The 27,325-nt window shown below is 42.4% G+C and overlaps 2 protein-coding genes across 10 annotated transcripts in view; both read right to left on the reverse strand.

The window, feature by feature from the left end:
• The window catches only part of IMMP2L (inner mitochondrial membrane peptidase subunit 2), a 474,976-nt gene extending 456,520 nt beyond the window's left edge, over positions 1-18,456 (reverse strand). For 3 of the 5 annotated variants that reach the window (XM_068669478.1, XM_068669477.1, XM_068669473.1), the window contains exon 1: positions 2,414-2,505. The gene's annotated coding sequence lies outside the window, so the exon portion shown is untranslated. Of the gene's footprint in view, positions 1-2,413; positions 2,507-18,380 lie in introns of those variants that run through there. The other 2 variants (XM_068669474.1, XM_068669479.1) reach the window with 2 other exon arrangements.
• Positions 18,457-24,175: 5,719 nt separating this feature from the next.
• DOCK4 (dedicator of cytokinesis 4) overlaps positions 24,176-27,325 on the reverse strand; it is a 247,923-nt gene continuing 244,773 nt past the window's right edge. For 4 of the 5 annotated variants that reach the window (XM_068669485.1, XM_068669481.1, XM_068669483.1 and 1 more), the window contains one exon: positions 24,176-27,320. In XM_068669485.1, coding sequence (XP_068525586.1) covers positions 26,895-27,320 — 426 coding nt within the window. In that variant the 3' untranslated portion in view covers positions 24,176-26,894. The remainder of the gene's footprint in view (positions 27,321-27,325) is intronic. The other variant, XM_068669484.1, reaches the window with a different exon arrangement.

Genomic DNA, 27,325 nt, shown 5'->3' on the forward strand with positions numbered 1-27,325 from the left:
CCTGGGATTTATGACAAGTTCAGCTCCCAGCTAACTTTCTCAGCTCTGTAAAACTAAGAGCACAACCGAAGACAAATAGTTTGAGGAAGGCATGATTAATCATTTTACTGAAAAATGAACAGAAGCATCCTACAGCCTAGCTACAGTAGAAAAACAACAATTTCTTTAAGTATTTGCAGATTAATTTATTTCTAGCATAAATTGGTAACTTTTGCAAAGCTAGAGGAAGGTTATCCAATGGGTCATTCCCCCTTGCATGTAGGACTCTAAATAATAGTTCAGTAAAATACCAGTTTAAAAAAAAAAAAACTAAATCCCTTCCATAGAAAAAGTAGCATATTATTTCTACAACTCAGTATATGTTTTTTTCCAGCAGTTCAGGACTTGTAGGGTACATCCCAGGCAATGGCAATTGATATTTTTCTCTTAATACATGAAATGGAATCATAGTTCTCATATTTAAAGACTAAAAATTTAGCTGGAAAAACAAACAGAAGATTGCCACACCTGTGTAAAACTAAGAGTGTTCATTCCACACTGACAGATATTGGTTTGGGGTTTATAAAAGGAATTCTGGGGCTTCAGCTTGTTCAATCTTTGTAATACAATATGAACTCTAAAATTTACATTTTTCAACTTGGATTTAGATTTTAACTCTTTTTCAAGTGTTAAAATACAGTTATTTGCAACAGGAAGAACTAACACATAGGAACTAAGATTTGGTTCTTGCAAAGATTTCAATACGGATAAAAAAAAACTCTGAAAATTTTTTAATATTAATTAATAGAAAAATGTAGGCTTGGGTCACTAATAGGAAGCTGAACTAAAAGCAAAGCATAAGATCCAGGTATTTCAGAAAGAGTTGGTATCTGTGGCACAATGGTCAAATTATAGGTACCTCAACATAAATTTAAGCTGTGATTGTGAAACCTATTTAAATCTTAAAACTATTGTTCAGCACAATCAGATACCATTCTCTAGGATCTGGTTACCACCCACTATTACACAAAGTGCATAGCTTCATCCCAGCAATTTGGGGAGCAAATTTCTTTTGGTAACCTTTTGAAAGTTACACAGAAGGATCTGTAATTTTAAAAGTAAAAGAAATTAACAACTCATAGAAATCTCCCAGTCATGGTGGTTAGAACTATTATATTTCTGGAAAATGCATGCGGATTTGTGGATTCAGTTATAAACTGCACGCTGCACTGGAAGGTTAAAATAAAATAAAATAAAATAAAATAAAATAAAATAAAATAAAATAAAATAAAATAAAATAAAATAAAATAAAATAAAATAAAATAAAATAAAATAAAATAAATAAAATAAAATAAAATCTTAATTCCAAACTGAGATTTTTTTTTAATTTAATAATAATTTAAGTTAAAAAAATATTTATTTTAAATCCCTGAGAGATCTTTCCTTCAACCTATCTTCTGTTGACAATTAATAGCTTTTTTCTTTCCTAACTGTAGTGTTGAGTTGCGGGTAGCAACTGACCAAGCATGAACTTCAATGGACATGCACATGTACTGGAGAGAGAAGGGGGAAAAAAAATGGTACAAAAAAGGTAGCTGAAGAAAGGTGAAGCAGCTTTCCTAGTTCACCAGCTTCATTTTTTTTTTTTCAGTATCTCAATGTACTGAATTAATTCCAGTTCAATGGAAGAGAAAGATAAGGGAAAAAAATCCCAATGAAATATTGGCTAATTAAATAGATATTATGAGGTTAGAGTCTTACTTGGTGTTCTGCTGTTTTTCTATCTAAGCTTTCCATAGACTTCCAAAGAAAATAATTTTCCTTAAAAAGGATTAAGAACACCATGGAGACATTTCTAGTGAGCGGCTCAGTCTCCTTAGCTACAAGAAGGAATTCTTTACTGAGAGGGTTGTGAGGCACTGGAATGGGCTGCCCACGGAAGTGGTGGAGTCACCATCCCTGAAGGTCTTTAAAAGACGTTTAGATGTAGAGCTTAGGGATATGGTTTAGTGGGGACTGTTAGTGTTAGGTCAGAGGTTGGACTCGGTGATCTTGGAGGTCTCTTCCAACCTAGGTGATTCTGTGAAGAAGCACTGTGCTCCCCACACAGGGAACCATTTGCACCCAGCCACTGCAGCCGCAAAGAAACCCCATAACCCTCAAACCCCCTCAGGGACCCGCCCCGTCTCGCCCCGCACCGCCCAACGGCCGCTAAGCGGCCGTTGGGCGGCGCGGGGCGGGGCGGGGCGGAGTCGAGCGCTTGGCGCGAGCCGCGCGCGTGCTCGCCGCGGCCGCGCGCCCGCCGCGGCCCCCGCCTCCCTCGCCCCCCCTCTCCCCGCTCCCCCCACCCCTCCCCGGCTCCCCCCTCCCTCCGCCGTTCCCCCGCTGCCCTCCCCCCCCCCGCCCCGCCGCCCCCCGAGCCCTTCCCGCTTACGTCGCGCCGCTCCGCCTCCCGCCCGCCGCGGTCACGTGGTCACGGCGGCGGCGCCGGGCGCTGCGGGTAGGGGGCGGGGGGTGGAGGGGGAGCCTCAAAATGGCGGCGGGGCTCTGGTGGCGGGGTGGGTGGTGTGTGTCAGGCGTACGGCACGGTGTAAAGGCAAAAAGTCACAGAATCATTAAGGATGGAACAGACCACCAAGATCATCTGGTCCAAGCATCCCCCTACCACCAATGTCACCCACTAACCCATGTCCCTAAGCACCACGTCCAACCTCGCCTTAAACACCCCCAGGGACCGTGACCCCACCACCTCCCTGGGCAACCCGTCCCAGTGCCTGACTGCTCTTTCTGAGAAGAAATGTCTCCTCATTTCCAACCTAAGACATTCCCTCTAGTCCTATCAGTAGTTACCTGTGAAACGAGGCCAACCCTCTGCCTGACTACTCATTTCTGAGACAGTTCACTTACCTTCAAGAGAAGATGGGCAAATTTGTGGTAGAGAAAATCCACTAAGGCTTAATATTAAACACAAAAACTTCCCCTGGCTCAGGGAATCCATAGCATGGATGCTAGGAGATGCTACTACTGTTCAGGCTGTTCTTAGAAGAAATGTAACATTACACCTTTGTCTAACTGTGCAGTCTTACTTGTAATTTATTATTGAAATTGTGTTGTTGTTTTAATTCAAGTATAAAATTGTTTGTATTTACAGTCAAAATTACCTTGACTTTGGAGGTCAGTTGTGAAAGTATGAATGCATAGTTATCTGTAGTCAGACCGTGTCTTTTTGCACATGTGAAATAGTCTTTCCACATGTTTTGAGACAGGAATCAACCCAAAATTATCACAGAAGACAACACCGTAGATTACTTGTTCATGAACCAAAGTTGAAGATGTGGTAGGTCAAGTTTATGGTTGGACTTGACAATCTTGAAGGTCTTTTCCAACATAGATGATTCTATGACTCTGACAATTTTTAAATACTGATTAAAGATTTGTTTGCTGTACACCTCTTGATCAAATGATGACTTACTGACAGCTTTCTTCGTTTTGATACACACGTACTAAACCAGGAGCAGAAAATATCCGTTCTTATTTAACAGTTGTTTGCAGATAAAATGATATCTCTCAAAGCTGATAGTAAAGTTACCGTCTGAAAATGATGCATTACAAATGTTCACACCATGTACTTATTTATTTATTAACAGATATTCTTTTTTATAGATATTCATACCTTGTCTCCTTTGTTTTGTTTAGTTCAGGACTACACTACTGCAGTTACATCACTACCTGCAAGTAAAGAATAGTTTATTTTGCTTTCAAGTGTAACACATAACTCCTGAAAATGTTTTGATACTTCCATGCTTTGATGCATCAGTGGCTGAAAAAAAAATATAAAGAATGCCCTTCTCAATCAACTCTTCTATTGCTTTTCAGTTGAGAGTAGCATTAAATCATTCTTGGCAATTCATGAAACTTTTGTACCATGGCATACATTTAAAAGGAGACTGCAGCAAGACTGTCTTTATGCTAGAAACACATATAGTGAATTCTGTTTCTCTTAGTTTATTTCATTTTGCATTTTAAGAGCATGGAAAGTCAGTAAGCCTGTTAATCTTCCTCCATATAGTAAAATAATGAATCTTTGAATAGGACTGAGTATGCTGTTCTGAAGAGGTTTGTGTTGGAGGACACACTGGGCTGGATAAACACACAGATAAACACCTGCGATATGGCTCCAGTCATTCCCATATGCTAATACAGCTGCTTTGGGGGACTATGCTGCAAACTAAATCACTGAAATTAAGTGGGCTGATGTGTGTGAGTGTTTCTTATCTCATTTCCTGATCTGGGTTACAGGGTGATCCCCTGACCTTGATACAAGATCATTGGAGGCACAAGATCAAGATGCCTGATACTTAAATGCCTATTGCTGAGAAAGGCTTTCTGCCACCCACCTAGAGTTTGAAAGACCTGTGGCCCATGGGCAAGTATGCTGTGGCACAAAAGAGGACAATAAAACCTTAAGCCAAATGTACTGGGAACAAAATAAAAATAAAAAAGTGGCCATAAACCTTTAAGTATTATTTTATTATTAAACATTTCCGTTTTATTACATTACTAGGCACGTAATGCTTGCTCATCTCTGGATTCCGACAACAGCTTGTGATAAGGACTTACATACTGCTTTTAGTTTATTTTTTCCTCCCTAAAACACTTCTTTGCTGCAAGTTTTTATTCCATGGGAGTTACCTACCCACATGTATATAACAGAGCTATATTTATAGGACATAGGGTCCCTCTAGGACAGAATTAATGTCATTCAAGTCTGGATGTTGCAAATAAATCAGGTAAAACACATTTTAGAAGCCCCTCAGCATCTTCTGAACACATCTTGATGACTCGCTCAGGTGCAGAGGCATGCAGGTTGTCTGCCACGGGAGGGGAAGCACAACCCCACTTGTGTCAGGTTTCCAGACCTAGTTGAGGGCTGTTTTTACCAAGTACCAGCAGGAGCACAGGCCAAAACTTCCTGACTGATGTTAATACCTATGCACATACCTGGGTCGTCTTCAAAGTTGATTATTAGACTGTATGAAAGCTCTTGTATAGAGACTTCTGGACAAATAAAATTAGCTTCCTGCTCCTTAGTGTTGATACTCTTTTGACTGTCGCACATTGTTCCTATTATGCCTCATGCACACTGAAAAAAAAACACGATCAGAATAAAGTAGATTTTGCTTCCAATTGGTCAGGCAGGCAGCAGAGCATAAAACCTGCAGTGATCTTGCCACTGGGGAAAAAGAAAGGAGTTAAAATACAGGAAAATTATTCCTGAAATCTTTATTGTGGCCAGTGAAACAGATATAATCTCTGAAGGGCATAAAATAGATAAATAATTTACCACAGTCAGCTTCGGTGTGTTGACTTTTCCAAAGGAACGGTTGATGCCCTCAGATTCTTGTCATGGGAAAAAAGGAAGCAAACCTGATTTGCAAACTTAAGAGTTTATCATCAGGTATGTAAAACCTTGACAGGCTAATCAAAGAATTATCAGTCCAGATCTAATAGCTACAAGAAGAAGAAGAAAAAAAAAGTCCTATTACAGGAATAAAAACCATAAAAATACAGTTTAAATTATTAAATTTAAAAAAAAATATTAAATTAAAAAATACAAACTTCCTCACATCCACATCGCTCTGTCCACAGTGCTATGCTCACCCTTCTGTTATTTCTGTGGGTGCTTAGGTCATTTGCTTGATTTTTCTGGGTGTCTTTGCATTCTCTGCCACCCCTAGAGCTGGCTTTCCCCAGCTGCCAGGTCAGGGTATTTTTAACTGTCTGCTGATGTTTATAGCCCTGGAGTTTCCAGTGTCACGTTGTGCCTCCCCCCACTCCTGTCATACTGTGACTGTCATAGCATTCCTCTGCATTGCCTTATTGTGTTAGGGTCATAAATATTTCAATCTAACAAGGAACTGCTTGTTACCACTGTCCATACAAAAATTATGGCTGTACGACACACATACAAATTTTCACAAAATTAAAATATATTAGACAATAACCTCCTGATGATTAGAAAATTGTTCTAAAAAGCAAACTAAAACAGAGTTGCAGGCATGATAAAGCAAGCTCAGCAAAGCCCAACAATTTCTGAGGGTTTGCAGAGTCCGTATGAAGCTCATGTCCTACTAGTAGCCATAGCAAAACTGGATGTACTGAGCTACAACGCTCCTGGATTAAAGGCTGCATGAGTCCTGTATATTCAGGAATGTGAAATTAACTCAACCTCATATTAATTAGCATTTTGCAGTCTTCAATATCAGTATTCAGTTCTTATGTGCAATGTGTAAATCCTTACCTTCTTTTTAACTGCAGAGAAGAGATTACACAACATCCTTAGTAGCAATACACTAATGAAGGAGAAATCACTGTAAATTAGTGGTTATTATATGTCGTTTGTAAACCATCTAATCCGTACAGTACAGTCATTTGGCATCGTCATATTTAAGGGGTTAAAATTCCCTTAGTGGAATCAGTATTTCTGTACTGTCCTTTCTCATTATAGTAGTTTATTTCTGAATCATTTCTCCTGTACATGGCTTTTAAAGGTGTGTAATTAACTGGTTGCAAGTTGTTAGGCAGTTGATGAAGTGTGAACTGGGCACTGATTTGTTTTCTTTATTTACATGTTTCCCATAATACTCTGATGAGAGCGGGATGCTGAGGCTTTTTACCCTTTGTATTATTCCTTGCCTGTTTCATCAGATTAGGAGGAGATCTGTGAAGCCATTCGCAATTCCTCAAATTTCATTAACAATTAGTATCCAGGGAAGCCTTAATCAAAACTTAATAAGTGTTAAAATATGAGCACAAAACAGCAGCCCTTTCACTAACTCACATAACCAGTTAAGGAATTAGCTGCATTTACATGAAATGTAATAGTACATCTGAGCACTTTCTGATAGTTTGAAAATATACTGCTTTTGAAGACCAAGACAATTTAAGAACTTTCTGTTGTTCGATGCTCAGTCCTCCTCCACATACTCCTTTTTCACTGGAGAGAAAAATAATTGTGTTCAATACCTTCAACCAAGAGGTAGGGAGAGAGACAGTTTTGTCCCCCGGGAAGTGGTGGTCTCACGTTTTGAAACAGTGCTACGTGTGGAGGTGTCTGCCCGTGAGAGTTTGCTGCTGGCTTTATTTTAGCATTGTCTCTGGCAATCATTATAAAGTAGCTCGCAACCTAAAAAGACCATATTCTTGCATGTGTACATTTCTTGCCTTTGCTGGTCCTGGTTCACCTACTGAGAGTTGTTCTGTGTGGCTTAGTAGAGCAGCATGGTTTGCAACACTTCCCACCCAGATTACCTGCAGGTCTTCCCACACATTTTGTCAGTCATAAAATGAGTTCAGGCAGTATTTCTTCTGAGTCTAGTTACTGAATCCCACAGGCCAGTTGACCTAATAGAAAAATAGGAGGCTATCCTACACCTGCAGTGCTGGTGCCTCCCATCAGAAAGTATTATAATATATTTTACACTTAAGTCTGTATTGTTTTTACTGTCATAATTTCCTCAAATGTTAAATTTCCACTGTACAATGAAAAAAAAAAAAAAAAAACACACACACACATACACGCAACCCTTCCTGTCATCTGTTTTTTGTATTGTACCTTAGAAAAATGTCAGTGTGTCTGTTTGCACTGATTTTATCTGCCCTGGCATTACAGATTGAGGAGGAGTGAGAGAGCGGCTTGTGGGCATCTGGCAGCCCTGCTGAGGGGACTGCAGGATGCAGCGCTCTGACCGGTGTTCATGTGGCAGGCTCCTGGAGCACCACCCAGCTGCCCACATCCACACTACATCAAGGACACAGTGTCCTCAGGCATGGAACTGAGCCTCTGTGCCCTTCAATAACCCGCAACCACGTTCCCCTAGATCCCATGTCGTACCCCACTGCCCTCTCTCTTTACATTCAGACCCAAGATCCAGCTTGCAGCCCTTCACAGGGCCTACATCCCTCAAGTATATGCTGAGGGACTACTTCAGCGTGATGAGATGGACTCATCCTCTGAGACTGGGCAAGGCAAGAGAAGGACTGTGAGGAGCTTCAACAGCCAGATGGGATTCAGAGACCGGGCTCATTTCAGGAGCTTTCCTTCCCTTGCTAGACTATCCACAGACCTGTGCAGGCCACAGCGATACAGGCAGATTCTGGCAGGTTGGGTGAGGTTAACTAAACAAGCATGTGCCATCTGAATCGCAGCAGTTTGGCACACATACCAGTAATATCTGTGTCAGCCTTAAGGTGAGAGAGAGCCCTCTGATAAGCTGATGGCTGATGGCAGAAGCTGGCACCGGCACTGGTGAGGGAAAGGTGTAGGTACAGGCCTGCTGGCTGGACAGGGGCCATTCCAGATTTATATAGACGTGCAGCACAGCTACTTAATTCAGCACATTCAGCAGTTTTGGTAACAATCGTGCAAGAACATGCACTAGCTAATTTAGGACAAAAAGCGACACTGTGGTCAAGACTGCACAGCATGCCCAGCTACCTTTGAGGTGCAAGCAGAGCTCCTGTTGTTTTCTGTGTTTACTGAGGGGATAGTAATGATCATTACAAGCAGCACTCTGGGTCTTAGTGATCACGAGGGGTGATCCATGCCAGCTGAGAGGTCGCTCTAACCATACGAGAGCCAGCCATGGTTTCAAAGTACTCATTTGCCTTCTTTCAGCCTGCTGATGTTCACCTTGTGGGATATACAGGTGCTTTGTTTTCCCTGCATGGTATGGACAGGGCCAGAGTGAGGACTGCCGCTCTGTTAGCCCTGTGCTGCAGGAACATGTCTCAAAGAAAGAGATGGATGCGACACAGTATGCACGTACATAAACTTGCCTTCTCCACCCTCTCTCTTAGATCAGTGACAGCTGCCACATCTCTCCTGAAATCAGATCCTTTTCTTTCTCTTTCCCACCTGTCTTCAATCTTTGCAACAAATTTCTTGACCCTTTCCCATTGCAGCAGACATCTCCCCCTGTTGCCCTAACAACAAGAGCAGCTCAGCTGCACAAGGCAGTGAGGGCTGGAGTTTTTCGTTTCTTCTCACTGAAAACAGCCACTCACTTCTTTCCACCTGTATTCTTTATCATCGGTCTAAAATGCTGATGGTAAAATGCATCAGTCTGTACCAGCTGCTGTGCCCTGTATACCAGGGCTGTGCTCAGAGAAGTGATGTGCCCTGTAACACCACACTAACATGTACACTGCCATCTCTGCCCAGTCTTTATTTCAGTACTCAATCCACAGTGGTGGTGATGAAAAAAAGGACAGAGCAGAGAGCTGATACTATCTTTAGTACCTATTACAAAGGAAATATAAAAGCTGCCCATGGACTAAGCCTCTAAAGTTGCTTACTGGCTACTAGGAATATATATTTTCCGGCTTTCCTTCCCATCCATCTCTCCTGACTTCAAAGCTAGATTTTACTGCATGCCCTGAATTCTTTCATCTTTTCTAAGCATGTGAGTTGAAGATGCTGTTTATCTTATGGAAGTTATCAGCTTGCTACAAGTTGAACAGATGTCACTTGCCCAAGTCTTCATTTTGAGGGATGTCACTCAAGTAGGCAGTACTTGAACCTCTCAGGGAAAAAGCAGGAGTAGGAACCTGCTTGAAGACAACAATGTCTAGAGAAAATATATATATTGCATTGTATAAAAAATACTTGTGTCACTGACAGATTGAAAAAAAAAAAAAATCCCTGTTATGAAATGCCAGAAAGCTGTGTTAGGTTCACGTAAAGTGCTGCTGGGAAGCAGCAAGCCCCAAAATAGTCCATATTGAACAGTTACCCAGTTATGCTTGCACCAAGGCAACAGACACGATAATAAGTAAGAATACTGAGGATGGAAGGGGCAAGCTAAAGTCTTCAGAGCTCCTAGCTAGAAAATATTTTTAGATAGGCACCTCCTGTTCACTGGTGCAAACACGAGTTAAGAATAAGCAACTCATTCCTGACACATAGACACTTTCGCTTAAGCATGAACATTTGCAGTCCCACAAAGTCTATCCAGAAAGGGTGTATCTAAAACTCCGCCATGGAATATGGACAGCTGCAAAATACTTGGAGGAAAATGAAGGCCACAATCTGGGCTGGCATTATGAGATACGACCATAAAAATACACATGATGAGGAATTGCTGGGTCCAATTCTAGGCCTGGGATTTAGACTTGAGATGTTGACCTCTGTCCTCAGTAAAATGCCTTATCACAAATGGAAAAAAGACTTTTCTCTGTAAAATGTTAGCTTTGAAGAAAAATAATAAACCAAAAAGGAAGCCCTGTCTACTTTCCTCATGCAGAATCTTGCTTAGATGGAGGGTCATGGCTGGCAGTTGCTGGGTGCAGGTAGTGTGCTTGGAAAGTCCAGTCCCAGTGTCTGAGCTGCTACAGAGCTGAAGACCACATTGTTTTGATTCTGTTCTAGTTAGCCCATTAAGGTTGGCAAGCCTATTTTAACATAAAATTGGGATCATGGAATGTGTTCAATTGCCATTTGTAACAAATGCATCAAAGCCATATATATTATGCCATCTGGAAACAGATCAGAAAGACCTTCCCAGCCTCCACTTAAACTGAGAAGATACAAAACCAGACATGCCAGCTCTCTGCATCTGCTAGCTATGATAGCTCCAGCACCCAGACCTAGAGCAGATCTCCTGGGAAGTCCAAATCCATCAACCAGAGAATCTGGGGGCACAGCTGCTCTGGGTAAAAGGCAGTCCAGTGTTTGATGGAGAGGCTGGCCAGTGGTAGTGATAAGCTTGGGCTGAGAGACAGTCCACAAATGTGCAGCCATGCCAGTAGTTTCAGAGCCTGATGATATCCTCAAGGCCCAACACTTGAATGTCCTTTTCCTCTCTCTTTACTTCTCCTGGAAAATGAAGGGAGCTTTTAATCACACTCCATCACCATCACAAGCAAACCTTAATGTGACAAATTCATATTGGGTCACTTAATTAGCAAGAACTTACTGGAAAACCTGCTCCACAAAGCAGAAGTGCCTCTACCACCATTACAGGTAGATAGCACAGGCATCCTTAATTCCCTTCCTTTTAATGTAGAAAAAGTTGCCAGTCTCTCTGTGAACACCTGGACCATCCAAGTGGTGATTTCCTCACAAAGCTGCCAGACTCAGTGATGTTGGATGCTTCATATATGACAATCATACAGATTGCTTCCTGACAGGACTGGGAAGCCCTAGGTTGCATTCCTTATGGGTGTTATAGTGGAAGGAATGTAGGATCACCACATGGTTAAATACAAGGCTCCAGGCATGTTGTTTGTGCCTTAGCTCAGGAAGATAGATGCCACATCTGATAACCGAAGGATGACAAAAAGCACGTGGTAGGACAAGTTGCAGAGCTGTGCAGGAGCTGTGTAAGCAAATTCCAGCAGACCCAGGGGACCCTGAAGGTCAATCCAGCCAGCTGCATGGTAAGGAGGTGCCCTACAGAGCAGAGTACTTCCAGGCTGCTGCTCTTGTCCTTGCAGCTGACAGTCAGGATGCCACAGGAGGTGCTCCAGGAGCTAACCAGTGTCAGAATGCCAGGAAATTTAGGCTCAAAGATGTGACAGAAGTGGTGGAGCAATAAAAATAAATAAAAACATAATTAAAAAAAACAGTAATTTTATTATTTACATTGTTTGTATACAAATGGTTATGAAATACAGTTTTTAAAGTAACTATAAAGAGCAAGCCAAATCTTTCCCTCAGTGCTAGTCTTCTGTCTCTGATTCTTTTTTTTTTTTTTTTTTTAAACAGTTAAATCCATAGGTGATACTGGCCTCAGGATGGCCCTCAAGCAAACACAAAAAAGGTCTGTACCAATAAAAAGGAAAAAAACAAAAACAAGTGACTGGACATTATTTGCCTTACCCTCAGGACCTCATAGTCTGTTCATAAAATTCAATATCATCCTGTCAACTTTTCCATTCTGGTCTATGAAAAGTGACATATTTTTCCCTCTGAAAAGCCCTACCCTTAATTATACTGCATTAAGTAAAATCAGCGTGAACGGTTTTAAATGAGAGAGTGGGAGCTGTAATGGAAGTAGGGGAGCGGGCTGAGAGCTACCGAGACAGCAACGCGGAACAGCGGAGGCATGAGGAAATTAAAATGGGGCGTGAAGGGCTGAGTGCATCAAAATGGCAAATAGGAAGCTGGGGGAATTGGCAGGGGACAAGCAAGCAGAAATACAATAGAGAGTGTGGGTGAGTATGAGAGACAAATGGCAGAAACAAAGAGCCGTACATAACAGGCAGGAGGAACTGAGCTGTGTAATCACAGAAGCCTGCTGCGACTGAATGGACGCGGACTCTGAGTGCAGCGCTTTCGAGAGGATGGCAGCAGTTTCCCTCCCCTGTGTTTCAAACTCGACCCCAGTGCCCCAGCCAACCCCGGCCTATGGGAGATCATCGATTCGTGCTCGAGTGGGGACGGCAGCCTGCCGCACACAGCCCCGACACCACGCTGCCCGTGAGCCAAGACGCTCCTGCAAGCAGGCACCAGGCTGGAGGGCAGCTGGCACGAGTCCCCAGGCAGCAGCCTGGCGCTGGCAGGGGCTGTACTGAATCATTCTTAAAAGGCTTTCTTTGCTAATGCCACCTGAAGCATTTGTTTTTCCATGTATTGTGATTTGGGAAGCATAATACCTTCGTTCCTGATACACGCAGAACAAGTACCTGCACAGTGTGAGAGGAAAGCAGCGGGTGTCGCCGTTAGGAGCACTTGGCACCTCCGCGTGCCTCTGCTCAGTGCTTATTCTGGGCACCTTATTACAGGTTGTCAGGTCACCATGCTCTGAGCACATCCTGTTTGCTGAATCAATTTTTACTTCTAATTGTATAGAATGGGCTGCGTTAAAATGTTCTTTAAATTAGATCAGTACCTTCTGTATCCAAAATCCCTGTAGAACAGCTAGCTGCACTTTTAGAGCTCCATTTCTAAGCCTCCCATGGGAAAAATCCCTTCCAGACACATGAAGTTAGAGCCAATAAAGGACTAAGGCATCAGATGCAGAATTGAGACACTTAAACCCAGAGTTATGGTCCAAATCCTACTGCTCAGCTGTTGTATAACCTTGTCGATAACTCCTCATTTCACCTGCAAGTTCTCTGTGAAAGCCTGCTTCCCTGCAAGCATGAAATTATGGCTGCAAGTATCTAAACCAAGGCCCTGAGCAAAGTTGTCAAATTTTAAGACCCCCACCAAATCCGATACAAATTATCAGAGAATTATCAGAGCATGACTTGCACCCTCCCCCCCCCCCCAAAAAAAAAAAAGGGGGGGATGAGGGTTCTTACAATATACAAATATTTCTACGTGTTTTAGAGCAGCAGCATTTAGTATGGAGGCACTGTGAAGTTAGAGAAGCCAGGAAGCAGAAGAGCTTGATCCCAGTTTCCATTTGGTTTCAGCCTCTGGAACCCATGAGTTCCCAGGGCTGATCCACACATCCCAGACTGAATGTGCTGTCTGGCCCCATATACAAGAGGAAACATCGACTGCTGTTGCTGAGTGGCAAAATAAAACGATGACTTGCTCCTGAATTTGTACAGCTCCTGCTTTAGGAGCTCAGTGCATGTTCTAAAATTGCCTGCTAGAGCAAGCCCCTAAGGGCAAAGTGAACACTTTCCAGAGACAAAGCGAACACTTTCCAGGACCTAATCAGGTTGGCGTGTACCGGAACCACCCACTGCTGTAAAACTCATCCTGTGGTACTTTGCAGGAGGCAATTCGCAGCTTTATAGCCTAAGCTCACCCCCCTGAGGCACATCGTATGCTCTTTGGAATGAAATTTTGAGCCCTTGGGGACCAGTTTTGTAAAACACTCATTTTGAAAGTTAGGGAGTTTAGATGGGGATGCCTGCCATAAAGATGGTTTTATGGCTAATGAAATGGGGTTTGGCCTTTTCTTGTTGTCTGCTCCCTCACCACCTTTACACACATACAAATGTATGTACATCCATGTACACACACACATTATAGTTACATTTCTGGATGTAAATTACCTGGCTGTTCATCCCTCTGACTACTTGTGCCCTCTTAGCACACCTCAGTCCACCCATTCCACATGGCCTGAGTACTCTGAACAGGTAAGCCAGCAACCCTGACCTTCCTGAGGGCAGTAACAGGCAAAAAAGACACAATGCAGTCGGGAATTTGGCTCACTTTTCACTTTCTGGCTGCTTCTCACATCTGCATACTAAACTGCAGTCTTTGACAGGCTCACCAGTAATCCGTGCAGCTTCTGAGGGCACATAAACCTGTCAAGCCTGGTACAGCCATCTATTGCTACACCAAATTTCTGCTCCCATCACTCAACTTTAAAGCCATTTAAGACATGACACAAGGTTTTTCTGTCAGTACTGAGGAAAGGTCTGTTTCTCATTGCGCATGGCCATTTTTAAACGCTTTCTAGAATAACTCATTTTCAGTTCCTCATCTTTATATTTCAGCATGAGCCACTGATGGTGAGTGCCACAACAAGCTTGTTAGGAGCCAAGAATAGTAGTAGAATTTAGTGGTAGAAGTTAGGGAAATGAGTAGAGATGATCCTAGAGATTTTCCCAGACTCGCACATACGCGTATTCCCTCTTGCCTGGACAAATGAAGGCATTATAGTATCAGTTTTCAGATCTTTCATTGAAATGAGCTGTGATGACAGCATTCATAGGTCATGTTTTTAATTTGCTGGTATTTGTGTTCACAGGTATGCTTACAGAGCTCATTTTCTCCCTCAAAATGGTTGCCCCGGGAGCCAAATGGCCGTGAGGGCTGCTCTCTGGCTCTGTGTCAGCAGATGACTATGAAAGCAAAAATGAAATTAGCTGAGCAGACCAGAGAAAGGTACATAACCACAGCTTCCTGCTCCCCAGAGAAATGCGTGAATGGAGACATGCTGTGTTCGACACTATGGTAAATTGCTGATTTTGTCACCCAAACTGGGAGAGCTGTGCCAGGAGAGCTCTGCCCTGGTTGGGTAGCCTGTTAGGGAGAGCGTTTTCATGTGCTGGGAAGCTGGAGGTGACAGAGGTGACAGATAACATACACTGCATGCACAGCAACTAACTGCTGGGGCAGAACAAGACACTAGATGAGAAAGAACAAATGCTATTTGTTTCTATATAAATGCTATAAATGCTCTATTCTGGTGTTTCTGATATTCACCAGGATTTAACTTGGGAATCTGGGTCCCTAATATTTAACTAATACTTAATATAATTAAAACATATTGCATATAAAATTAATACATGCATACTGATATCAGCATAACTAATTTTACATACTATTAACATTAAATTTGGGAAGCACCTACCAGTACACGCTGCCTGTTTGCAGCAACCTGTGGCATGATCTCCACAAAAGCAACCACATTATGGTGGTCTCCACAGTGGTCAAAGAGTAACCACGAAACAAATGGGTCAGACACATTCTGTCTGAGAACATCGTCCACTGGACTATGGGGTGAAGGAGGAGCTGCTGCTTCTTTTGGTCATATTCTGACAGTCTCTCTCTTCCTAGGAGGAAGGCCAGGAGAATTCCTGTGAGGCTGAGCACTGCATACTTGCACATGAGCTAAATGCTTGGCGTGCCTCTAGCTGGAGCGTTTGCCTAGAGAGGCATTCATCCTAGAGAATGGTGAAGCAAAGATTCATGTTCATAAAGACTTTTAACAAGCAATAAAGAACAGGGTGTGAGGTCAAGCCTTGACCTTTTGGCTCTCACATTTGAAGACTTTAGGTAACTGCACACCTCAGGTGTCAGCTGGATACCTTTGAGTGCATTGTATTCAATGTATTGTACAAATTCAGTTAAATTCAATACATTCACAGATTAGACTTGACTCCATACTGTTACATTGCTGTAAAACTAAAGTAACTTCACTGAATTTACTTAAGTTACACTTATTTTTATATCAGATCTGAGTAACTGACTACAGTTTTGTAACTAAGCCATAGCACAAACTGTCTCTTGTGAAAAGAAAGAGATAATTTGCATTAAGAATTCGTTTTTTTTTTTTTTTTTTCCCAGGTGCCTGAAACCTTAACAGTAGGAATTAAGAACAGAGGGAAAAACAACCACAGAATCACAGAATATCCCAAGTTGTTAGGAACCCATAAGGATCATCGAGTCCAACTCCTGGCACCACACAGGTCTACCCAAAAATTCAGACCACGTGACTAAGTGCACAGTCCAATTGCTTCTTAAATTCAGACAGGCTTGGTGCAGTGACTAGTTCCCTGGGGAGCCTGTTCCAGTGTGCAACAACCCTCTCAGTGAAGAGCCTCTTCCTGTTGTCTAGCCTGAAGCTCTGAAACATTAGATATGAACCTGGAAGCTTTTAGCATACGGTAAAATGAATAACAAAGAATAGTGCATCTAGTATGAGACCTTTGCAAACACCAAGCAAGTTAAAATCCTGGAAGAAAAATAAATAAATAAATTATAAAAATGAACTAGTATTTGTGAAAGAAGTTATTTTTAAAGTGTCATGAATACTTTGTGCAGTTAGCATAATGATAGGAAACCTTCAGTAAATGCCTTGTTTGAAAAGTGAGGCAAGAACATCCACTTGTTTTATATCAGCTATAAAGCACCCTTTAATATAATGCACAGAGATTATAGCAGGAAGTAAAATCAAATGTCAGATTAAAATTCCTGTATTTTCTGGGGAACACTGCAAATCATATGCATGAAGCCCAGTACAGTTTTAGTGAGAGGACTTATTCAGACATAAACTATCAGGTCTACCAGGATAAATTCACCCTAAAATTATGTCTACATGTGTACAGACAAAATGTAAATTAAAAGTAATAATTGTAAAAATCTTCTCTCATTGTTTAGAGATCAGATTATACAGGTTTGAGGTGAAATTTTTGCTTTATTTGTTTTGTTTTATTTGGGGTGGACTTTATCATTCCTTCATATGTGTTTTGGCATGAGTTCAGCATGGGAAGGGAAACTGTTCTCTGAATTTAGGACAGAAGAAGTAAAGGGAAAACTGTTTTCAGTAGTTGTTTGGCTCCTGCAAATTGTGAAAAAGTAGTCAGCAATCTGTGGAACAGAATCTGAAAGATATTGTAATCTTGTATCAACTTCTGTTTCCAAGAAATTTATCTGATAATCATTTGTTTGTTTAAAAGATGTTTTCCCAGTAATGTTGTGTGTTATAGTTCGTTGGTAATTGTTGAATCTCAAAGATTTAGTACACTAGCTCTGCTTTTAGACTTCTCAATGTACTTCAAGTTTTACATTTGAGAAGTCGTGTTCGGGGGGGGGGGGGGGGGGGGGGAGTGAAAAAAGGCAGCCATATTGCTATCAGTTATTTCCGGCAGCTTAGAAAGAGTTTGGATTGTTTTATTTTGTTTTTCTATTAATTGCATGCTGTATATCAAAATGGGTTTTTGACGTTCTAATGCGTAGCATCACGATTTCAAAACACATTACAGAAATCAAACACAACTGCATAGTAATTGCAGTTTTATTGCTTCAATTCTCCACCACATCGAGAGCATTTCAAGACTAATCTATTCAAGATGATTGCCTCTGAACTATTTGATTGTAAATGGTTTAAAGAGCTTCCACTTTCACCCTGAGCATGCACCAGATTATATATACATTTTTCATACTCTTATTAGATGCAATGATCTTACAGGAAGGAACTTAAAGAAAATGATGCAGGTTGCAATCTGCATAGAACAAAAATATTTTAGAGAACCAATTTTGAAGTTTAAATACTTTTGTTCCAATTGCATAAACAATTCCAATTATGCAAAGAAATGAGTGGTTATTCCCAGTTGCGTAATGCATAAACAAGAATAAAACACTAAATGTAAAACATTCTTTAGTCTTAAGAGACAAACCAACAGCAAAAGCAAGAATACAAGCGCTGGGAAATTGTTTTTGCTTAAATAATGCTATGAGGTTATTAAAATAGTAATAAACCATTCTTTGTCATTTTATTCTTTTTATCCTTCTAACACCTTCATTCTCCACCACCAGTTTCTGCTATTTATTCCAAACACATTTAGAAAAATCAGAAAATAGTCCTGCAAGCCCCATCACAGCACATTTATGCAAAAACATAGCCCTTTTGAACTCAAAATCCTGGAACAACTCAAAATCTGTATATTACCTATAACATTTTTCTCTAGGTGCTGATTACTCATACAGCAAGGCGTGAAACAGAATGACCTGATCACCCAGGACCAGTCGTCCCATGGAGTCATTTTCCCAGTTGTTCTGATTTGTTCTTGTTTGTCTGCTACTTTCTGGCCCTGCTGTGCCATGATTTCCCACTGGAAAGCAGGCACAGGGATGGGAGCCTGCCCTTTGGCTTGCACCAAGCTATTCTCACCATGCTATGCAGAAGCATCATTTAATGGGCACTTACTCAAATGCAGGCAAAGGCAGTAAGGCAAGCCACTTGTTCTTCCCTCACCTGCTCCTTGTCAAGACACCACTCCCAGACCGGGTGCACTGATCTAGCCTGCAGAGGACTCAAGGAGGAAGCACAGCGATCTGTCAGCTCCAGATAAAAGTCCAGCTGCAGCAATGCCCTTTGCAAAGTGCTGCTTTCATTGGGTTTACCAGGGAGATTTAAAAATGTTCCGTGTTATTAATTAATTTATGTGTACTGCTGCTAAATATGTTGCACAAGAACAGCGTGGCACAACAGTGCCTTGCCTGCAGGCCCCTGCTTCACTGCTAGCACTTGCCCCCATTTCAGTGCTCCCCTTTTACACCAACCCCTCTCAATCTGGATGGGGAGAGAGGCAAAGTGGGCTTGTCAGGGAGCATATTGGTCCATGATGAGGGTAGTCCACACACAGTTGATTTATTGTTTTAATTTTGTCAATATTCTGTTAACAATAGACTCATAATATGCTCTAAAACAAGCCTCTTTTATTTTCGGATGCTGTCTATTGCCTTTTCTGTTGGAGACCAAGGTAGCAATTAGTGATAAAATTGTGGTTTCCAGAGCAAATTCAGATTAATCTAGCTGCGGTACTTATTCATTATGTATAATAAACATTTCTAAGAAAATAAATCATTACAGCCCGGTATTCCACAATACACAAATCATCAGAGAAAGAACAAACTAGCAAACTCGCCCAGTGTTTAGCCAGCCCAGTAAACCTCCTCACAACAGCTTTCCCTTCTGTCAATAGCGACCATGGCATTGGCTCCTTCACTCACCCGACCACAGCAACTCATTTCAGCAGTCAGCATTTGCTAATTAGCCTGAGTTATACGGTCATGGCTGAGATTTTGGCAGCCTGCTCTGGCACAGGTTTATTAACGATGATCAATTACAACCAGGTGGAATTTCTAACAGATGATTTTTTTTTATTGTCACCTGACAATATATTGGAAGTCTTCAATTAGATAAATGTGGCTGACAAGCTGACCCTGCCATCTGTGTCGTTACTGCTCCCTCATTTTAGTGTCTGCTTGGAGCATCCCAGGTCGGTCGCTTTCTTCACACGCAGTGTGGGACACAAACCTCACTAATGAGCCAGAGCGGGGCTGAAGCACCGGCCTTCCAGCTGTGCCTGCTTTCAGCTAGCACAACTGCTGACACCTTCCCTTGCCAGGCGAGCTGGTGATGCTTTCAGTAAAATAGCACCTCGCCAGAAACGGCTCAATAAGAGAATTTGCAACACCTCCCAGGTTTCTCAGTCCTCAAGCTAAATAAGCATAGGGTTATTATTTCCCAGACCAAAGGAGCAATAACACCAAAGGAGCACAAAAAATAGCTAGCTTGATTTAGAATGTGGTATTTTAGCCAGTTCTGTGTCCTTTACGGTGCTGCAGCTCCCTGCAGTGTATCATTTATGTGCCACAGCAGGAGCCCACGGCCCGCAGCGATGTGGCGCTCACCGTGTTTTTGGCCTTGGGCACGGGAGTGTGAGTGAGGGGCTGGTGGTGGGACTCCCCCAAACCAGGCAGGCTTCGGCCATGGGCCACGAGCCAGCTGTGGAAGCCCTACTGTCCCCGCCCCAGATGGCTCCATCTGGCTGCTAATGCCTCTGCCTTAGACCATGCTGGCCACCAGCTGAGGAACAGCCAGCCTGGGTAGGCCACAGGATTCACTCTGAGAGAAAATATTTCTGTGGTGGTACTTTTCTGGCTTGGGATTACCCAACACTTTGAGCAGAATTTATTCTCGTGCTTTCAGCCAGGCACATTTGGGCACGGAGGGAAGAGAGCAGAGAAGCAGAAAGTAAATATGTCTCTAGAGGAACAAAGTGTGAACCTCTGGCCTGCCCGTGGCTGTCCTTTCCTCTCCAGGTACTTTTGGGGGCGGTCACAGCATGTGGAGGTGCTTGTGGGCTTGGCTTGCTGCACAACCACAACCCTTCCTCTGGAGTGCTGCTGGCTCTCTTACAAGATTGGGAAGCTGTTTTTTTTATCTTACAGTCAAACAAGTAACAAATTCACAATTTAGAACTGATCTTTATTTACCCTTTGAAGGTTTGGGATCACGGGCCAGCCAGAGAACACAACCACCTCTGATCTACGAGATCACGTATCACTGACCACTACTGTTTTCTGTCCTCTTTTCTTCTGTCCTTCCCTTTCTCTGCACTGAACTGAGGAAAACAAACAAACAAATGAAAAATTATCTTCTGCAGATACATCAAACCTACATGGAGAAAACAACACCCCCAGCATTATATCACAGAGGGGAAAAAACATTAAAACATATGGTAAAAGCCCAGCACTTCTCAGAAAGCAGCAAATATTCCAGAAGTGAAAAGACCTTCATGACCTGAAAAACTCTCTTCTCTTTCTCTTTTTCTTCCTGCTTGCTCCCCGATAGACCCTGCCTGCGTGTTCAAAGTTGCAGGTTACGGCTTGCTTTGTTTATTATCACTTATCATCATGCAGCTCAGGTTTTACAGCTATAAAAACTCCACTGAGCTATAGCTTTAGGGGTATTGGCAGGATGTGCTTCAATTCCGAGACACAACGTGGAGGGGGACTGCAGAAGCACGAAAACTCTCCTCGGCAACATAAAAAGTCTCTGTCCAGTGTGCACAAACTTCCTTTGCTACCCTTAATGGCCTGAGAAGAGCGAAGCATAGCAATATTTGTTGCTTCAACCCCTAGTGCACTAGCCAAAAAAAACCAACCAACCAAACAAACAAACAAACAAAAAAAAAAACAGTTGAGATTATTGTAAAGTATCTTGCGGTCAGTGTTAGGCTTTGGTTTTCTTCAGGTGTAACTGTTCATTACATACCAGCTGCTTTCACCCAACTCCTCTGGACACAAGCCAATTTCTAACCGTGTTGATATGAATCTTTGCATCATTTTAAGGAGCGTTGTATCACATCGCTGGACTTACTGCAGCAGCGCCTTACTGCAGCAGTAAAAGGTCACCTGAATGTCTCAGAAGGGAGCACGGTAGTCAGGCCACAGCAGACTGCTCCGGAGAACACACCTGCTGCAAGCTGCTTCTTGCAACAGATGGCAAAAATGAGGCTGGCACAGGAGTTCAAAGAGTTTGAGGGGCTGGCTCTGCTGAGACCTTCACTTTGGTGCCACCGGAGTGTATTTGGAGGATAAGGACAAATCACCCAGCAGTGTACATCCCTTGAACGGCTGCCAGCCCAAAGGCCTGGAGCAATGGTCTCAAGTCATGCAGTCTAAAGTGTAGACAGAGCATTTCCCTAAACAAGAGTGATTTGTCTCCCCTTATCTCATGCTCAGCAACACTCTTTCAAAATGTTGTGCATCTACCTGGCATTTTTTTTTTTCTGTGAATAGAAGAGGAACTGAAAATGAGGCAAAGGATTTCCATTTACAGGGCATCCTGGGGCTGAGCTTCATACTTGGGTGAGGCTTAGTCCCTGCAGGACATTACCTACAGCACTCCTCCTGGTTGTGGAAAGTTCGTTTAGGCTCTGTCCTTGATCTATCACTGCGTTGGTGACCACAGAGCCCCGCAGGCAACCTGCCCTGCCAAGCTTCTGTTCTGAAGGCCCCAGGGATCCTCCCCCAGGAGCAGACGTGCCTGTGCTGCATCCCCTTGTGCTTCTGAAGCGTTGCTCGCAGCGAAGGCTGAAGCAGCTCCTTGTTGATGGCCTTTCTTTTGAAAAGCAAGAGGAAGCACTTCAAGGGAAGTCATTGAGGTCAAGGAAAAACAGCAGCGACAGCAGCCGCTCGCAAATAAACAAGAATGTAATGCAGAGAATCCCTCTGCAAAATAATTTCTAAACAAATGGAACAAATTGAAATACACAAGAGGAACTAGTGCCACTAGTAAATCAGTGGTGTAAAGCAGGTAAATATATTACAGAAATTCCAGCAGCTTATGAGCTATCAGAGCAGCAATTTCCAATGAAATTTGGACACAGATTTGCTCCCAGAAATACTCTGCTCGTTGCGAAACACACTGCTATCAGCTATGCACAATGGGGTAAGAAAACAACTGTCTAGCAAAAATAACTTTATAAAATAAAATAAACCAGGGCTTTAAAAACTCTTTTCCCTTGCAACTTTTCTGTCCTCTGGCTTCTCTCCTCTGTTAAACCAATGTATAAGGGGAAAAAACAGAAACCAACAACCCACAACCCAAAGGCTAATAAAAACCTATTTTGTCAGGACTCCCGGCATCCCTATTGCTCCCTACAGCTCTACCAGCAGTTAAGCTGGTATAAAATCATACTACAGCAGCTGAAGGAAATAGATTTGATACTTCATCTCCAGCCAATATTTCTATCATCTCTCCCATTTTTCCTGGGTGAGTGAAGATACTCTTGCATTAATTATCTAGCTATCGTGGGTTTTCCCTAGTTTTCATTTGCCTTTTTTTTTTTTTTTCCTTTCAACTGTTTACTCCTCTCTTTGTCTACCACACCACTCCTGAAACAAACAGAAACCCAGGATCAGTGAATTAGGGAGGTGCTATGGACTGTGTCCTTAGCACAAGTCATAACCTGGGTGCATTTGCCCAGTCATGCCTGGGGCGCTGGTGTCGTTGGCCGTGTCCAATGCAGTCTTCAAAGCCATCAGCCTGGTATTGCAGGCACACCGAGCTCGTTACTGAAGAATCCAATTGAAAAACAAATGAAATAAAACAACCCATTTCAAAACAAAATAAAACAACCAGCAGCCTCCTTTGACCTCCCAGGAAGAGTCAAGCATCCCGACGCTTGGTGCACAGGTGAGGTAGGCAGCTCAAAACATTTCATGTTCCTGAGGCTCGCAAATCTTTGCCATCTCATGGCGAGAGGTTTTGGTAATGTTATTCAAAGTAACTAATTGCAGACGTCTGTATGAGACGCCTGTCAAAAGCTGAATTAGAACTACAGAGAGGAGAAAAAGACGGGTTACATACACAGAGGGCTTTCTCTTACAGAATCTGATGGGGAACTGTTCAAGCTCAGGATCCCACAGGCTCCAGTGGCGAGCCCCCTTTCACCCTGCTCTGCCCCTCAGCAGGTACCTGTAAGGCCCTGCCCAGCCCACCAGGGTGTTGGGGTAAAACCCAGCTACCAGCAGGGCCCCGGAGCAACCAGCAGCATCTGCCAGCCCCTTGGGTTACTGGCACAAGGCTGCTGCAATCCTTGCTGCACCCAGCTACGCTCAGACACGCTGCTTTTTGCCATTTGCACCTCAGGCATTGACCTGTCCTGCCGATAGGTAGCTTTTAGCTGGCTCATGGGGCTGTTTGCATACTCCTTTGGACAATTTGCAGGTAAGAAAGGACTGCCAGGGCAGGACAGCCAGGTACAGTCTTCACATGGAGATCCACATGTAACTGCTGTGCTCCAGGTGAACTCGGTCATATCCATAATACCCTAAAAACTTTATTAGCAAGAGCCAACTTTAGCTTTGTGCTCTGCTCGGGACACAGGCCGTGATCTGCCTTGGGACTTCAGGGCAAGTAGCTCGCTCCCACTTACAAGCAGGAGCCCATCGGGAGGACGGGGCTGGATGGCACCGTTTACAAGCCAGCTGACTGAGCCTGCAGCCGCTTCTGTGGCATCCCAGAGACAGCAGCAGCTCAAAGGCAGTGTTTGAATACACGATCACCCCAACCATTGTGCCTATGTTAGCTAATGCTCCAGCTACTGAGAAGAAACAGCAACCTGTTCCTGGGGGTCTGCTTTTACGAGCTGCTGAATTGCTCGCCACCATCCCCAAAGCGACCAAATTGCATTTAGGAGCGATGCATAAAATTCAAACGAGACCTTTATTTACATTAGGGTTTCAAGCTCTGGATATTGCAACATACATAACAAAATTTCATACTACATTTTTATAGGAAATCAGGTTGAAAAGCTGATCTACAGAATCAATTTGTCAAAACCGGCTAAGCAGAAAATTTGTCAGCTCAGTTTTAGAGTACTCTGTCAATTTTATACCATCTGCTATCATTCAGAGTATTCCCGATGTCATGGTTGTAAAAACAGAGCGCTCATGCAGGTTAATTTACAGTGAACTCTCACAGTGAATTTCACGTTCCTGACTTGTTCAGAAGAGCAGGTCAATGCTCTCCACCTTGTCTCACAAAGCAATTAAGGATCCAAGTAGGGAGAAAACTAGATCCATCGGGAGATATTTAATACAAATGAATGTGGATTTAGCAAGACAAGGAGTCAGAACTTAAATTCCATGATAAACTGAATTATAATCTCTCATTCCGTAGAAAACAAGTTGTACTGTAAAGATTAATCAAGTCATTTTATTCCAATATTACCATTATGCAGCAGCCAAGACGAGTGCCTAGGTAAACAGAAACTCGTGAAATGTTTTGCTGCAAAGCTGACTTCAGTAACACACACAAATGATAAATTCAACAACTCTGCTCACTGCCAGAAATAAAAAAATGGCTTCAGGAGCAAATAACACTGATTCATACTGTGCTCAAGCACTAGCCAACAAAATCTATTAAACTACACAGGGGGAAAGAAAAAACAAAACAAAACAAAAAGAACAAACAAAAACAAAAACAAAGCAGCTTTGTTATCTTACGTGTGACACCTTATTTAAATCTCAGGCATTACCTCTTTATATCAGCATAAATATGTAGCCTTCTACACCTTTTATGATGTGGTTACAGACACAAAAATGTTATAGTTGGAAGCAAGAGCTAGCTCAAGGAATTTCAGACTTTGAAATCAGCAAGATACAAAGCTAAAATTCATTTGTTCCTTTTCAAGTTATGAATACTTTCACTAAAACATAAATATTTTAACATATATTAATTTTTTCTGACATTCAAAACTGTAAAGTCAATATGGCAGAATTATTGTTAAAAGCACATATTTACAAATATTCTTTTTCCATACATAAAGTATTTGGCATAATTATAACAATCTTACTGCGTACACAACTGTTCGCTTCTTTTTCACATAATGGTACACTCCTTATTAAAATTTACCAATTATGTACAAAAATACTTGAACATTTATTATAGAAAACCTCTATAACCACCATCAGCAGCTTGTAACTGCTGAAGGCTTAATCGAGAGAATATAAAAAGTGGTCACTTTCTTCCAGTTAAACTATCAACAAATCAGACACAGCTAAAATTGACATGAGTTTCCCAACAAAAGAGGGAGAATATTTTTAACAGCATGATTTAAAATGCAGTTCATACATCTGCTCCCAAGCATATGTTAAATAGTCAGTAAAAGAAAGAGGATACAAAAAAATACATACAGAAGGTGCTTTTTTTTTTCTTTTTTTCTTTTTTTTTCTTTTTTTCCTCTCCACATTCCTACAACTTGGCATTGGCTTTCTAGATGCCAGTCATCAAAACACAACGTAAGGCCAAACGCCATCCTCCTGCAATAGGCGATGGTGTCGAACTCCAGCTAAAAAGCAAACCCCAAACCTGACTCCACCTGGTACGTGCACACCCAAGGAGCTGTTCAGAATCTTGGTAGGTTGTTATCAAATTGTTAACGACCTTTGAACTCGCTTTTGAAATTTGTTGACAGATACCCAGTAATTTGTGTTTTCTCAATTTAGTTCATTTAGTGGATTGCCCTGGTGCTAGCCAGCGCCAATTCTTGTACACGAATAAAATGAACGTGTTTGTTTGTACCCAAGTAACACATAGACCACATTTTGGGATGAACTCTTAAAAAACAGCAGAGAACCTTCACTGGCAAACTGCTAGTTTTTAAAAACAAATCAAAACAAAACCAGTAACTGGAACAATAAAGGTAAATTGCACCTCAAAAAGAAAAGGATGCACTGGGTACAGCAATACAATCGTGGCACAGAAATGTTATCAAGATTCACCATTAAGGTGCTCTCCACTGAACGAAATGCAGGTATTTCCCAATCTCAGAAATAACATGAACCAAGTATTTGCTTCAAAAATTCCAAACCACGTTCTTGCTCAGTTCTCTGCAGTATAACTTGCATCATATCTCAGTTTTTCCACAGACATTTGAAATGACCAACCTGCTCAATAGATAAGAGAAACAACTTCCAGCCTACTTGCGGAAACATCCTAGTCTACAGACTACACTTGGTTAGAAAGCGTGCATTTATTTCTAGTAGTAAAGGTCCAGTCAGTATATTCCGTGTTTTGTAAGAAGCATTCAGCTAGCTCAGATGAGAATTGTAGGGTTTTAGATTCAATTTTTTAAATAAAAACAAAGTACAAATAAAAGCATTTATCAGTATTCACCACCATGAAAGTAAAGAAAAAAAAAAAGCCTCTCATTCATGCTTCCTGCAATATCTGGCAACCTAAGTTAGTAATTTCATTTAAAAATGTGCAACATAATATTAACAAGCATTTAAAAATTATTGAAAAGAAAAAGTGGGCAAAACATTAAAGTGCCTAACTAAACGCATTTTACCATTTTTTAAAAAATACCATTTCCTAAACGGTCACGGATTGGTTGCGATTAAATACAAAAAAAGTGGCTTCTCATAACTGAGACACTTTTCGCGGCAGAGGCCTGGGCCGGGGAACCTGCTCAGTCCTCCTGCTGCTGTTCTCCAGGTTGTTCGGCCGCACCAGTTGCGGCTTGGGTGGCAGCGCCGGTGGGTCTGTGGCGGGTGGGATGGAGAGGCTGTGAGGTAGAGGAACGGGGCGTTTCAAAGTCCGCTCGTACACGCTGTAAGGTGGCGGGGTTTTGCTTTCTTTTCTCACAGGCTCCTCCGAAACGCTGTAGCTCGGGACAGTCACTGCTTGTTCGCTGCCTTGGCTTTCGAAGCCCGATGTCTCCGACGTGCTACATCGGCTGAGCGAAGAGATGCCGCTGCTGTAGCTCCCCGACAGCACCGGGGAATTGGATATGAGCCCCGAGGAGTGATACTCCACTGGAGACGGCGTGAATGACTGCACGGACCCCTGCT

This window comes from Anas acuta, chromosome 1 (genome assembly GCF_963932015.1).
Source record: "Anas acuta chromosome 1, bAnaAcu1.1, whole genome shotgun sequence".
Classification (NCBI taxonomy): Eukaryota; Metazoa; Chordata; class Aves; order Anseriformes; family Anatidae; genus Anas; species Anas acuta.